The 14,147-nt window shown below is 31.2% G+C and overlaps 3 protein-coding genes across 6 annotated transcripts; 1 reads left to right on the forward strand and 2 right to left on the reverse strand.

The window, feature by feature from the left end:
• Positions 1-1,523: 1,523 nt before the first annotated feature.
• On the reverse strand, positions 1,524-7,234 carry LOC105249600 (RCC1 and BTB domain-containing protein 1-like). Of its 3 annotated transcripts, none has more exons than XM_020027008.2 (9): positions 6,464-6,664; positions 5,881-6,030; positions 5,541-5,805; positions 5,177-5,304; positions 4,806-5,084; positions 4,451-4,572; positions 4,256-4,371; positions 4,054-4,184; positions 1,524-1,776 (listed from the first exon to the last, which is right to left on the reverse strand). In XM_020027008.2, the coding sequence occupies exons 4-9, from the start codon at positions 5,177-5,179 to the stop codon at positions 1,726-1,728; spliced, it is 702 nt and encodes a 233-aa protein (XP_019882567.1). In that variant the 5' UTR covers positions 5,180-5,304; positions 5,541-5,805; positions 5,881-6,030; positions 6,464-6,664; the 3' UTR covers positions 1,524-1,725. The 3 variants fall into 3 exon arrangements, with proteins under 3 accessions (XP_019882567.1, XP_011253497.1, XP_011253489.1); XM_011255195.3 differs by lacking the exons at positions 1,524-1,776; positions 6,464-6,664 and adding exons at positions 3,713-3,952; positions 6,689-7,234; XM_011255187.3 differs by lacking the exon at positions 1,524-1,776 and adding an exon at positions 3,713-3,952 and having other exon boundaries at positions 6,464-6,663.
• Positions 7,235-7,810: 576 nt separating this feature from the next.
• Positions 7,811-10,878, forward strand: LOC105249592 (negative elongation factor B). Its single transcript, XM_011255174.3, has 8 exons — positions 7,811-8,239; positions 8,419-8,898; positions 8,967-9,134; positions 9,245-9,370; positions 9,444-9,713; positions 9,828-10,112; positions 10,255-10,455; positions 10,569-10,878. The coding sequence occupies exons 1-8, from the start codon at positions 8,111-8,113 to the stop codon at positions 10,737-10,739; spliced, it is 1,830 nt and encodes a 609-aa protein (XP_011253476.1). The 5' UTR covers positions 7,811-8,110; the 3' UTR covers positions 10,740-10,878.
• Positions 10,783-13,935, reverse strand: LOC105249579 (putative RNA polymerase II subunit B1 CTD phosphatase RPAP2). Of its 2 annotated transcripts, none has more exons than XM_011255162.2 (7): positions 13,538-13,935; positions 13,346-13,456; positions 11,898-13,268; positions 11,672-11,829; positions 11,358-11,540; positions 11,107-11,294; positions 10,783-10,894 (listed from the first exon to the last, which is right to left on the reverse strand). In XM_011255162.2, exons 2-6 carry the CDS (start codon positions 13,448-13,450, stop codon positions 11,141-11,143), a joined length of 1,971 nt encoding a protein of 656 aa, XP_011253464.1. In that variant the 5' UTR covers positions 13,451-13,456; positions 13,538-13,935; the 3' UTR covers positions 10,783-10,894; positions 11,107-11,140. The 2 variants fall into 2 exon arrangements, with proteins under 2 accessions (XP_011253464.1, XP_011253448.1); XM_011255146.2 differs by having other exon boundaries at positions 13,346-13,460.
• Between the last annotated feature and the right edge of the window lie 212 nt (positions 13,936-14,147).

Below are 14,147 nucleotides of genomic sequence, written 5' to 3' on the forward strand. Positions count from 1 at the left end.
GAAAAGAATTTTTCATAAAATTATGAATTTCTTTTAATGTTGTATAAAATAATAATCCTTTCATTTAATTAAATTTAAGAAAATAATTATAAATATTTCATAAAATTGATTTGAAATATTTTAAAATTTCATTTGGAATGGTAATGATTTAATAAGATTCACTGCAGTATCACATTATCGAGAGAAAGCGATCTTGAGATAACTTAATGCATCAATAATATCATATATGTCTATTGATAAAATCTCATAACGCGAAGCAACTGCAGTTTTTTTAAACAAAGATTATAATAATTGAATTATTATACATATGCAATATTATTAATGTTCATAACATCTTGAAAAAGCGGAAAGCAATTTCTGTTTGTTCATATTTATACATTTATGTTAAAAGTGCTCGACTACACACTGCAAGCTTCCATTGCATTGAAAAAAGGCATCGAGAACAGAATCACGGGAAAATGAAGTTTGTATATATAGTGTCCGTGCAAAATATGATTTTTCTTCACGATTACTTGAATCCAGAAATTATTTACATTATTTACATTGAAAGTCAGTTGTCAGACGAGAATTGAAAGAGAATTTGAAAATATTCAGAAAAAGGGACTACGATATACGGTGATTAAAAATGTATGACAGATGAGTCGGATGATAAGCATTAATCGTGTCTAAGCGAATAAGCATAGACATGCATAGACGTGCGTGCATCAAGATATATAGACAGGAGCGCATTTAACGCGATAGTCTGCGATGCGGACATTCGTGGGACCAAGAAAGTCCGGTACAACACGCAAGAGATATCAGAAGACGAGTGACCTACTCTGATATATCATCTACTCGTGATAAAAAACAAAGTTACAAAGGCTGACTGGTGGCCCCCGAGAGATGTAATTTTTTTTTCTTTCTCGCATCATTCTCTTACGACAGAGATGAAAATTTCTTTTCTTTTTTTTTTTACAGGGTGGCGGAGTCTAAGGGCAACGAAAATCAAACAACGACGAGACAATGAAAAGGCTTCAACGTATATCTTTTCTCTCTTTTTTTTTTTTTAATTCGCTAGCGACCGCTGCAGCAGCAGACGGCGGCTTCAACGGCGGCAGCAACAGCAATATATATAGCAAACAAAAAAAAGAAACAGGCATCAAGCCAGCCAACAACATCAAAAAACGACTGCGCGTACCGACAACTCGAGAAAAAGAGAGAGGTACCGCCACTGTGTTCAACCCCCTTTTTCTCTCTCTTCCTCCTTCCTCCTCTCTCTCTCTCTCTCTCTCCCTTGTTTCCTCGATTCGTTCACAATAAACAGTGGTATGTCATTTCTCGAGTCCCTCTTTCTCGTGCTGCTCTCTGTTTCGTCCGTGTCACTCTCACGAGGGACGATACGGAGCAACGTTGGGATTCATCGAATGGCGTGTCTCACTCGATCGCCAAGGAGGCGCACGAAGCCTCCATTGCCCTCCTCGCGTATATAGACGCACCTGTCACCCCCGAACGAACGTGCGATCACCGACTGACGGCTGCTGAGCTAGCCGTAGACAGCCGCTCCGCACGCGCGTCTCTGCTCACCCCGTCTCCTTTTCACCCTTTCTCTCCGTCTCTTTCTCCTTCATCCTTCCTACCGTCGGTGGAGGCGCGCGCACCCCTACGCGCAGGGCCGAGTCTAGGAATCGAGATGCGAACACAATAGCAGCTGACCCGTCACTTTCACCGCACTCTTTAAGGTATCGTCTATGCATTCGCCGAAACGTGTCGCATCAACGGAAAGGAGATATTTGTGGGCTGCAGAAAAAAATAAACATATATATTAGAAAAAGAATTATTTATACATATTGTTAACGAATATTATTATATCAATATTTTATCATTTTGTTTGAAATATGTATGTATATATATATATATATATATATATATATATATATATATATACATATTTCAAACAAAATGATAAAATATTAATATAATAATATTTGTTAACAATATGTATAAATAATTTTTTTTCTAATATATATATATATATATATATATATATATATATATATATATAAAATGCACATTTATAACAACTTGTGTGATAATTTCATTTTTTTACACAATTTTTTCACATAATACAAATATTTGAAAGATGTCATGAAGGAATTTAAAAAAAAGGGCATTTTTCAAAGATATGTTTGAAATTTACATAGTATTTCTATTATCGTTTCTCTTTCATCATATTTTCTTTCAAGATTCTGTTAATTTGTATTCGGACCTATCGTGAAAACTCGCTTATTATATTATTATACTGGCAAATGCATATATGCGATTATATCTATCGATATGCATATTTATCAGACTATTATACAATGTCTATATATTCTTAATAATTCCAGGTACTTAGGGCGAATTTAGGATCGACGGAAACCGCCTCTTGAGAAACGAGGTGGGGGAAAGGGTTCGGCTTGTTTAGGCAGAGTCCTTTTAGGGGTGAGTGTTTTGTTAAACAGCGCGCGTGTGCGGAAACGCCAAAGTCGAATTCTAGGACAACCTGCTTTCGCGCCTATTCGCTACCCCGACTGTAACCGGGTTACCTCGCCTTCTCGATCTCACCCGGGTCGATATCCGCGCTAGCCCGTTGCCTTTGACCTTTCACCTTTATTACCTTAGCCTGATTTCACGACGCAGGTAACGACCTGTCTCATTACGATTCTTGAATGCATTGGACGAAGTCCAAACATTTTTTGCTTGGTTTTATATTATACGTAAATGCCACATGAATAAATAAGTTGTTATAAATGTCACATAAATATATAATAATAATATTAAATATACATATATTTTTTTTTAATAAAAAAATATGTATTTATTCTATAAAAATTATTCTTTATTTTTTCCTGTTGTAGAATTAAATTTCGTGTAATATTAATTTGATTGAATTATTATTACATAACATTAAAATAGTTGAATTATTATATATCATGTAATAAAACATATATAAAAGAAATGTACATTTCTCTATGTTTATGCTCACACAAACATATTTTATATTATGTAATGAATGTCAAAAATAATTCTGTGAATGAAATAAGCTGTCATATAGATAATTCTGTCTTGAGACATGTGAGAAATGCACGACCACTTATACAAAACATTTATATATATATATATATATATATATATATATATATATATATATGTCACAAATGCATCTAACCTCACCTGACTCAGGTGTGTATGAAAACATAAATAATTTAGAGGGCGTTACATGTACTTAAGGTGAATTTACATTGCAAACAATGATTCTTCTCCATAGATGCAATGTCTAATAAAAGAATTTGTTTCCTAGAAACTGTAATAGTAATATATTTCTCGCTATAAAACATAGCTTGCTATTGGATAGCGATAATTTTTAATTATAAAAAAATACCGATAATAACTTGTATAACATATGACACCGGTCTGAAATGATATAAACTGCCAGACTGGCTCCGGAAACATGACAATTGATGTAAACATTTTTCTGTTTCCTTGTTAAGTAAGAAAACGAAGATTTTTAATGTGATTCTTTCTCATGATAATATTAAAACGATATCTTTTGATAATATCAATATTTATTATTTAAGAGTTGAATGAATTATATAAATATCTCCATTGATAAATAAAATTATTAGATAAAATTACTATTTAAAATACTGTTTAAAATTAATATTTATATATTATGTAATATTACACTATAGAATGATAACTGGAACAAGGTTTACTTTATTATTGGATGCAATCGGTGATTTAATTCAAAATTTATATCAAAAGAATTACGCCTTTTAAAGTTTAAGCTTTGAAAGCATTTTCTGCTGTGCGCATAAAATTATCCTTCGTATTTATATCTAACTTAATATGATCTTCTGAATATAATATTAATATAACCTTCTGGTACTACTCTGTGACGCAAAGCGAATTGGAAACAAAATTCCTCAAGTTCCTAAAAGTCACATTATATATTCGACATGATATACATATAATAAGATAAATACATTGTAATTAATGAATTCCAATATTAATACCGATTAATCTCAAACTTACCTTAGCATTGCATTCGATCGCTTTATTGTAGAAGAAAGTTACATTTGACACAGTGATAGCTTTTTTTATTATTTGACTGCAATCTTTTATAAGATTTGTTTCACAATACATGTTGGCTAATTCCAGAAGTTCTGTAAAAAAAGTGTCATTGCAGTATTTGAATTGTAAATTCGTAATAGTTTACGTTTACAGCTTCAATTACCTAATACGATTTCCGAAGGTAAATCGATTGTGCCGGTATATAAATATTGTAAGAAGGCTTTATAAACGATGTAAGAAAATTTATCCGGTACAGTGAACATTGATGAAGCAGATTTACTGTCAAGAAACAATGTGACATTATGTAATAACTAAAATTGAAAAATTCTCAAGTACCAGTTTTTTTTTCTAAATTTACCTTTGAATATTTTCAGACCAATCATGAAACATCTTTTTGAAATATTTGCAACGAATCCTAAGTATAAACTTGTGAACATAAATAGATTGTCCTTTAACTTGTATGATAAAATCGCTCGTTAACTGAAAAATAAAAATTATTAAATAATAGTTTAATAATATCAGATTAATATAAAAATTATCATATAAAATACGTAATTTTTCACTTTTTAAATTTTTTTTTTACAAAATCTACAAATCTCTTATATAAATCTCTATATTCTTTTATACCAACCAAATATAAGAAAATATTATATATATTTAGTTTTTCTATATAATGCAAAAAAGTACATGTAGAACAATAATAGGAAACGTACCGGATCATTAAATGCTATTCCTACAGACTCCAATATATTCAATACTTCTTCAATATTCGTAAACACAATCAATGGCTTGTGCATGATTTTCAAGTCACTGTACGCAAACACGTCGTGAATTGTCGAAAACTTCGTAGGAAACGGGATATTAATTTGATTGAAAACACGCTCGAAGTAAAAGTTACCCCATATATAAATAATCCTATCATAGCCAACGGCAACGCTCAAATCACCAAAAGCAGCGATATCCAAAACCTTTCCCATCTCGGGCACGTTCACCTGTCGATCGTATCTTTCCTTATTATTTTGTTTCTCATCCCACTCATCATGGCAATTATTAAAAAGTTTTTCATCAATAATTCATAAGTTACCATAATCGGACCAGAACGTTTCAATTTTTTATTAACGCCGATTTGTCCGTAAATGTTATCGCCCCAGGCATAGATCTCTCCTTTATTTGTCAGCGCTAACGTATGATCATATCCGCAGGTCACCTTAACTGAAACATCGATTTCCATCTCATCCTGAGGACGTTTGATAATGCAATAATCTTAGGCCCGGTTGCACCAACATTTTAGTTTTAAGTTAAACTTAAATATAATTTAATATATATGTCTGTTTTTATTTATTTAGAGAGAAAGATAAAAGTAGACATATATTTAAGTCTCGCTGAAAGTTAAAATAACGTTGATACAACCGGGCAGTAGAGATAAAATCTTAGACAAAAAAAATTACCTATTTTATCTGATATTGTGATAATTTCTTGCGGGTAAGCGTAATATTTTTCAGACTGTACGATTGAAATCTGGCCCTTATCATTCTTGCCCCAACCATATATTTTGTTTTCGTCAGTTATAACCACGTTGAATTTTGAACCACACGCGATATGGACAACATTCTTCTTTTCCAATTCATGATGCACCTGCCTTGGCACGCTATCAAAAGTATCTATGTTTCCGTCCTCAATCTGCCCACAATAATTTTCTCCCCAAGTATACACCTAAATTACAAACAATTATTTAGTTTATAAGAATGCCTGTTATGTGTCGTTGTAGTAGTTTAATCTTTTACTTACCTTTCCATCACTAGTTAGAGCGAGACAATGACAATGTCCGCATGCGATGTCCAGGATATATTTTTTCTCTAAGCTGGGAACTTTAGTAAACGTGGATTCTTTAGGTATATGCAGTCCATGAGGCCAATCGCCCACTTTGCAGGAATAAACCTTTCAAATATAGCATAGCAGTAATAAATTTCTTTTTCTGATTTTTTAAATCTTATTTAGAATATTAATGATTAATAATAAAAGAGAATAATTAATGATGAAGATTGATACTTTTGCATCTTAAGTGCTTTTTTCAATTCGATAAATTTATATAAATTCACTATCTATGTAATGATAAATTTATCTATGTATGATAAATTTATATAAATTCACTATCTATGTTGATCTAGATGTAAAAGAACATGGACATTTTCTCATATTTTTAAAATATTACGAAACTAAGCATGTATGTGTATAATGTTTTAATTTTTACAAATCCATATGGAATGTACAATGAATTAAAAATGATACAATCTCTGTTTTTCCTTATTTATCAGGGATATTTTCAAAAATTTTTTTATATTTTTCCTCTAATTAAGAAAATAAAAATTACCTCATTGCAGTTTGTCACATCCTATATAGTCTTAATTTTAAAAATATTTGCATGATGAAATAAATATTATGGTCAAATATCCGTACTTCTACTAATCAAAACAATTTATTTATTTAATATATATATTCTTAATTTGATTGAAAACACGACACATAGACGATACAGATCTGTTTCATTAATTTATCTACTCATATTTTATTATAATTTCACATAATACACATATACTCAGTAAGCAAAATGTCAGCAGATTCCATCAGAATCTCACACCAGAACCATAGCCATCTGTTCGCTTGTGTTCTGGCGATAGAGTCTGTAAAACATAATGGGTGCTTTCCAGCTATGGTAACACAGTGATACACTGTGTGACACAGTGTTACACAGTGTCGACTTGTAGCTGGAACGCTTTTTAGCTTTCTTATTTTGCCACTAGAGTGCAGGGCAGTCACTTTTAATAGTTGTCACTAGGTCTAAATTTTCAGAACGTTCCCACACAACATTATGTCGTCTTAAAGACGTCTAGATGTCTTTAAGTCGTCTTTTTAGCGAATATAAAAGTTTGGTTATCTTCTATCACGCAATACCATTCTTAAAAAAATTAATGATACCAAATATGAAATGTTATGTTGGCACTCACTGGGGTGCTACAAAACGACGACACAGGCGAACACAGCATTTTTGCTGTGTACGATTGTGTCGACTTGTGTCGTAGTTGGAAAGCACTTGTATCGACACTGTAGCGACACAGTGTCGCCTGTGTTGCTTGCTGGAAAGCACCCAAAATCTGACAACAGATTGTCGGTAGAAACCGAACAGGATCTGCGCAATGCAATTCGATGTCAGATTGTCGACATCGGACAATCCTGATCGGTTTCTGCTAGTGTCCTGCTATCAAATTATGTCAGCACATTTGGCCAATTGGCCAATTCAAAATAGGACTCTCTGATTGGTTAATCGTTGCTGATTACCCTAGGCACAGGTCGATATAATTGGCTGTGGTCAATCGCAACGTGGTCAAACGGGACGCTCTAGAGAACCTCTAGGAGAGAGAATGGACAACTGATCAAGCTTTTTCATGATTGGCTGGCAGAAAATGTATCAATTTTAGCTATTGCGACGCCAATGCAAAATATGATGCACACAAATAGGTTAATATATGTGTGTCCTATTTGTGTGTCATCATATTTTGCATTGGCATCGCAATAGCTAAAATTGATACATTTTCTGCCAGCCAATCATGAAAAAGCTTGATCACATGTCACATGATCAGTTGTCCATTCTCTCTCCTAGAGGTTCTCTAGGACGCTCCCTTTGCTACGGCCATTGTAGAATGGCCTTTAAAATCTCATTGTAAATGCCGCTTTACAAGTGTATCAGCTGTTGTATAATTGATATTGCCAAGTAAATGCATAAACAGGACTATAACTTACAAATAATTAACATCGTATAATTTACAAATAATTAATTTTGATTTAATGATGAAAGTATCAAGTAATTTGTGTAAATATGTCGTCGACACGTAGATCATGAAATTTGCATCGTGTGTACACGTGCGTGTAAAGAGTCAATTTATAATACAATATAAACAACTGGAGGCAAATATAAATATGTCGTATTTTGCATAGTGTAATAAAAAAATAAAATAAAACGATGAATTCGATGAAGAGTAACGGTGAAAGTGGCAATGGACTGGAGGATCTTGGTATACCAGGACCAGTGTTTTTAAGAGATGCTTTAACAAGTTGTACAGATCCATTGAAAGCCATCGAGGAATTTCAAGTAAATAATCAAAAATTTTCTAATCTAATATAGTACAATATAAATTTTATAAAAATTGTATAATCTAATATAATACAATATAAATTTGATAAAAATTTTATAATCAAATATAGTACAATATAAATTATTTCAAATATAATAAATATGCATATAGTGGTAACAACTATATCATATTTCAGTTAGAAAATGGCATATTATTACCATCTTTGAGACCTATGTTACCTCTACTTGATCTACATGGAGTTAGAAGATTAGATTTTCATGCTTCGGTTCTCGAAGAATTACGGGAAAAATTGATTAAACAAATTAATGAAATCGGAGTTGAAAGAGCCGATAAAGGTTCTTCTGGCGATAGAAGACTGAAGGAATTACTATCTAAAAGTTTTCCTGCTGTGAAAGTCACTGGCTTACGACCTGTTGTTATGTGTATCTTAAGAAATACCCCACTCATTGAAGAAAAATATCTGCGTGTGTTAATTGGAGAAAAGGAGCTATATAATGATGCCGATACAGAAGTAAAACGCCAAATATGGAAAGATAATCAGAGTCTTTTTGGAGACGAAGTATCTCCATTATTTAGTCGTTATATCATTGAAAAAGAACAGATTTTATTTGATCATCGTAACTTGAATAGTCTATTTTTTACACCATCTCCCAAGGTAAGTCATAATTAATTATAAATTTACAATTAGTACATTTATCAACGATTTTTTCTTGTTTTATATAGGTGAGGAGGCAGGGTGAAGTGGTACAAAAGTTAGCTCATATGATTGGGCATAGTGTGAAATTGTATGATATGGTACTGCAATTTTTAAGGACTTTGTTCCTACGTACAAAAAATATTCATTATTGTACTTTAAGAGCAGAATTGCTCATGGCATTACATGATTTAGAGGTAAATATATGTAGTATAAATTATTGTTAATTAATTCTCTTATTGTCAGTAAACTAGTGATATATGACAAATTTACTGTATCTTTAATTTTGTTGAACATTATTTGTTAGGTGCAAGATATTATTTCTGTAGATCCTTGTCACAAGTTTACTTGGTGTTTGGATGCATGTATAAGAGAAAAGAATGTGGATGTTAAAAGATCTCGTGAGTTGCAAGGCTTTTTAGATAGTATTAAGGTAAAAAATTAAAATATAAACTTGTTTTAATATCATTTGTTAGATTAAGAAAATGATCTATAGGTTTTTATAGAGAGGACAAGAGCAGGTGTTGGGGGATCTAAGTATGACTTTATGTGATCCTTATGCAGTAAACTTTCTCGCTAGCAGTGCAATCAAAATAGCTCTTCATTTGATAAATAGCGAAGCGTTACCCAGGGAAAATGCAGTGCTTGTATTATTATTGAGAATGCTTGCATTGGGATTGTCTGCTTGGCAGATGATTGATTCACAAGACTTTAAAGAACCAAAATTGGACATTCAAGTTGTTACAAAGTTCTTGCCAGCACTTATGTCACTTATGGTAATTCTATGATGTATTTAATTTAAAAATTTCTATAAAGGATTAATTTTCAAACTTTTATAATATAAAGAAAAAGAAAGAAGTATTGATACATTTTATATAAATTATTTTTAGGTTGATGATCAAATAAGACAATTGAATTGTAAACTTCCACCTGACGAGAGAGAAAGTGCAATTGCTATTATCGAACATTCTGGACCACCTCCTGATGCGTGCCAAGCATATGCTCAGCTGTCTGGAGTAGCAGCAGTTTTATCAATGTACTATGCGTTACATGTCGGAGGTGGTGGTGGAGTTGGAAGAGGCAGAGGGGATGCTAGAGGTTTAATGAGAGTGCTGGCAACACTTCCAAATTGTCAAGCACAACGAGCTTTTGAAGATCCATTTTTACATACATTGGTAACGTATTCATTTTAATATACCTACATTTTATGGAAATTATTATGGAAACAAAGCATTTTTTATCACAGTTTATCATTTGAATCCAAAATGACAAATTTTATTTGCAAGCTGTTATATCAAATTTAATTTTTAATTGTAGGTTTCATTATTAATACTAAACATGGCTGATGAGTTCTCAAATGAGTCATTCTGTACAGTAATTTTCGACGAATTTTTTCTGGCTGGTTTAGGTAGAGATAATGTTACACGACACTTGTTGAAGTTACTTTGGTATATACATCCGAAATTGCCATCTGCACGGTTACATTCATTATTGAAAGCTTTGCAACCAACAAGTCAGGTAATGTATTGGAATATTTAAAAATAATTTATGTTAATTGTTATATGCACATATATACAATAATATATAATGGATCTTCTATAACATTAATTAAATATCTCATATTTTTATAGCATAACGAAGCAGTTCATAGTCTTTATGAATCTTTACGTGATAAAGTTGGAAGTCATTCTACAGAAGATCAATTAGCATCTACAGTTCAAATGGACACATTAGGTCTTGATTGTTCTTCTCCTGCTCTTACTGGAATACCAACACCAACATCAAGTACATGTCCACTTTAGGAATGTCTAATTAAAAAATAAAAATATAAAAAAAGGAAAATTGAGCTACCTTGATTTATGAATACAAAGTATACATCGCTGTGAAATGTGCTATCACATTTGTATATACATATATCTTTTGTCTTTAATCTTTTATTTTGTAAGTATATCAGATTCTGGAAAAATTTTTTATTTTTATTAGTAATTTTATAATGATAAGAAACTTACTCCATATCATTATAATTATTCTAATATTGTAATAAGCAATATATTATTACATACAATAACTAATTGAACTTTTTGAAATGTATTTTATATCAGTTTAAAAATGTAAGGAGATAGATAACAAAATTAAAATATTATAAAACTGATTTATAAGAATTTATACCTTGCATAGTTTTTAATTAACACTGTTTATTATTTTATTTGGATGTATTTACAGTGTTCGTCACTTCCATTATAAATCTGTCCAAATAGCTGGAATCCAGTTTGTATGTTGTAAGAATCATTGATATATACATTGAAGTTTGTTTAGATTGGAGCAATGATTGCAATTGTACATCAATTAGACTTAACCTGAAATTATATGCATTTTTTTAAATTTTGCAATCTAGTTAAGCTTTGTAATTAAATTCTTACATTTTAATCATGATAAGTCCTACAAGTGTCCATTCGGCAGTTTTAAAAATAATGTTTGTAGCAGATAAATTAAAAGTGCTACTCAAGATTTTGATTAACAAATATCTCTCGTGATCATAAGTACATTGTGCCATTGAAGAACTGTCCACGTTGAGAGTTAAAGCACGCATCAAATCTGGCAATCTGTAATCAATACAAAATTATGTATAAATACAAAATTATTCGCTAAATAACGCTAATATAGATAAAGCACAGATATTAAACTTTTTTAACATATGGACAATTTCTAATTATATTGAAATGGAAGCTATTACATTTTATTAAGCTTATCCAAGAAAATTCGGCGACGAAGTGCATTAGGAGCGTGAGCATCCGTTAATGGTAATACAGAATCATTACTGTCTTTATTTTTTGATTCCTTATCATCATCTTCAGGCGATATTGTTATTTGTCCTTTGTAAAATGCACGCACCTATGTATATATTAAAATCAATTATTTATGGTACATTCTGTTCAATTGAAATTAAGAAAATTGATTACCTTCAAGTCGATCTTTTTTCCCTCTTCTTCAAGTACAGAGAAGTGAGGCAGAGGTTTGAGCTCATCTCTTTCTAAATTGGCACGCTCTTCCTTTTCATCTTCTAGCTGCAATCGGTTTAATTTTTTGCACAACTGTTGATACCTATCCTGCTGCGTAAGATTTTGTAACAATTGGTGTTTCTCATCCATTTCACCCATTAGAAGACAAAGTGTATTTTCTGTAATCCATTCTTTAACACTTTGTTCAACATGTATTACAAGTTTATGGTAAATATTAGTTTGTACTTCTGTATTGTCAGATTCTTTCTGCTTATACTTTTTATTTTTATTAATTCTATCTGTATTTCCCTTTTTTCTATGTTCATTGTAAGATTTCGATGAAATTGTAGTATTAGTATTACATATTTCATCCAATTGAGGATGTATAGTTTTTCTATTATCATTATTACTATTATTTGTTTTATCTGATTGAGGTTGTAGCTTTTCATTATTTTCATTACTTTTTTTATTTACATCTTTCGTGTCATTACTTATTTCATTCAAAGGTAACATTTTATTACAATTGTTTTCGTTAATTATTTCATCTAATTCAGACTGTAATGTTTTGCTATCATTATTAGCGCATGTAACATGTACATTTTTATTTTGTGCATCTCTGCTATTATATTCATGCAAGTGTAGAATATTTGCAGATTGCTCAGCAACTTTTATTTCTAAATTCTCTGAATCTAAATTTATTTTATGAACATTAGTATAGCTGCTCTTACAATCTATAGATTCTTCAGAATGATTATCATCTCTCTTCTCTTGATTCATATATAAGTGTGATAAAGTTTCAAACTTTTGTGAATTAATATTTACAGGAATCTCTTCTAGTTTATTGTCATCATTAATTATATTATTTGATAAATAAGAACTATATATATTTTTTTCCTCGAGACTTAATAATACATCTTTTGCTTGCTGGCCAGTGTTATGTTCTGTAGATTCTTTATTATCACTATTGTCGGTATTTATATTTTGTGATTTCAGATTAATCTCACTAATATTGATTTCATCTCCAGGAGTACATTGTTTAGACTTAGGATCAATAGGCAATATTTGAAATATTGGTATATCATCTATTTCTCTCAACCATAGTGGACTCTCCAGCATTTGTTCAAGAAGATAATTGGCAGCACCATAGCATGATGAACTACAAAAATTTTTCCGTCTGCTAATATCATATACTTTGTTTCTATGCATCGATATATGATACTGTTGTCGGATAACAACAGTCAAAGGTTTTGAACATAAAACATATCCGCATAACTTTACTATCGCTCTCTCTTCTATAACATCTTCCATGTGACTTTTACTTATAAATCTTAACTGAAATTAAAATTAATAAATAATATTATTGTTATTAAATATCCAAATACAGGGACAATATTTGTTAACGCACTTACATTTTGAAGTAGCCACTCGGAATTTACATTTGGTTCCAAAAGTTGCTCGACTATTGCAAGAGCTTTTGCGTCGCATTGCTTCTTTTTTATTATAGCTAGCTGCATCTGCGCCTTACTTAAACAAAAATTCAATCCAATTAGTTAAAGAGATTTAAAGGAAGAGATTTTTCGATAAAGAAAGAAGATTTTTACCTCATCTTCTTAATTTTCTGTCTTTCTTCTTTAAATTTTAGCTTTTTAGTCGCTGACATCGTTATAGTGTTACCCCAGAGATATTATGTATTAAATTTTATTCACTATTATATATAATATTCCTTAGAAGATTACAAACTAATTCTCGATTTATTTATTTATTTTTTTTTTATAAAAGTTTAATGTGTCTTCAACCAGTTTAGTCCTATTGTGATTATTTAGGCACTCATATCTCTTTCTTTTTTCTCTTTTCCTTCCTCTTCTCTTTCTCTTCTTATTCCTTATTCCTTATTAGACTACTCTCTCTTTGTTAAATAATTCTCGAATTATGATCAATAGAGGTTAATGTACACTTTTGTATTAAAGTGATATTACACTGGGTCTGTTCTTTTCAGCTGTATTGCTGCACTAGTGCAATAAGTTAGAAAGAGACAAACATACTTTCTTTCACTCTAACTAATTGCACTAGTGCAGCAGTGCAGCTGAAAAGAACAGACCCACTGTTGTATGACGATAGATATTTTGTTTGTTAGATAGGGAGTTGCTTAGACGAATTGATTGGCTATTAGATAGGGAATTCCTAAAATTCCCAAATTTTTTTTGGCACAGG

The sequence above is a fragment of the Camponotus floridanus genome, unplaced genomic scaffold (genome assembly GCF_003227725.1).
Source record: "Camponotus floridanus strain SB8 unplaced genomic scaffold, Cflo_v7.5 scaffold38, whole genome shotgun sequence".
Taxonomy (NCBI): domain Eukaryota; kingdom Metazoa; phylum Arthropoda; class Insecta; order Hymenoptera; family Formicidae; genus Camponotus; species Camponotus floridanus.

Bases quoted from the DNA above. Each gene is read 5' to 3' on its own strand.
- LOC105249600 (XM_011255195.3), bottom strand. The intron at 4,372-4,450 runs GTAAATTTAGAA...GTTTCTTGACAG, and splicing joins TGGTCTGAAAATATTCAAAG to TAAATCTGCTTCATCAATGT. The intron at 3,953-4,053 runs GTAAGTTTGAGA...TGTGACTTTTAG, and splicing joins CGATCGAATGCAATGCTAAG to GAACTTGAGGAATTTTGTTT.
- LOC105249592 (XM_011255174.3), top strand. From the start codon at position 8,111: ATGAATTCGATGAAGAGTAACGGTGAAAGTGGCAATGGACTGGAGGAT. The intron at 9,135-9,244 runs GTAAATATATGT...ATTATTTGTTAG, and splicing joins TGGCATTACATGATTTAGAG to GTGCAAGATATTATTTCTGT. The intron at 10,456-10,568 runs GTAATGTATTGG...ATATTTTTATAG, and splicing joins CTTTGCAACCAACAAGTCAG to CATAACGAAGCAGTTCATAG.
- LOC105249579 (XM_011255146.2), bottom strand. From the start codon at position 13,596: ATGTCAGCGACTAAAAAGCTAAAATTTAAAGAAGAAAGACAGAAAATT. The intron at 13,269-13,345 runs GTAAGTGCGTTA...TTTTAATTTCAG, and splicing joins CCGAGTGGCTACTTCAAAAT to TTAAGATTTATAAGTAAAAG. The intron at 11,830-11,897 runs GTAATCAATTTT...ATATATACATAG, and splicing joins GAAAAAAGATCGACTTGAAG to GTGCGTGCATTTTACAAAGG.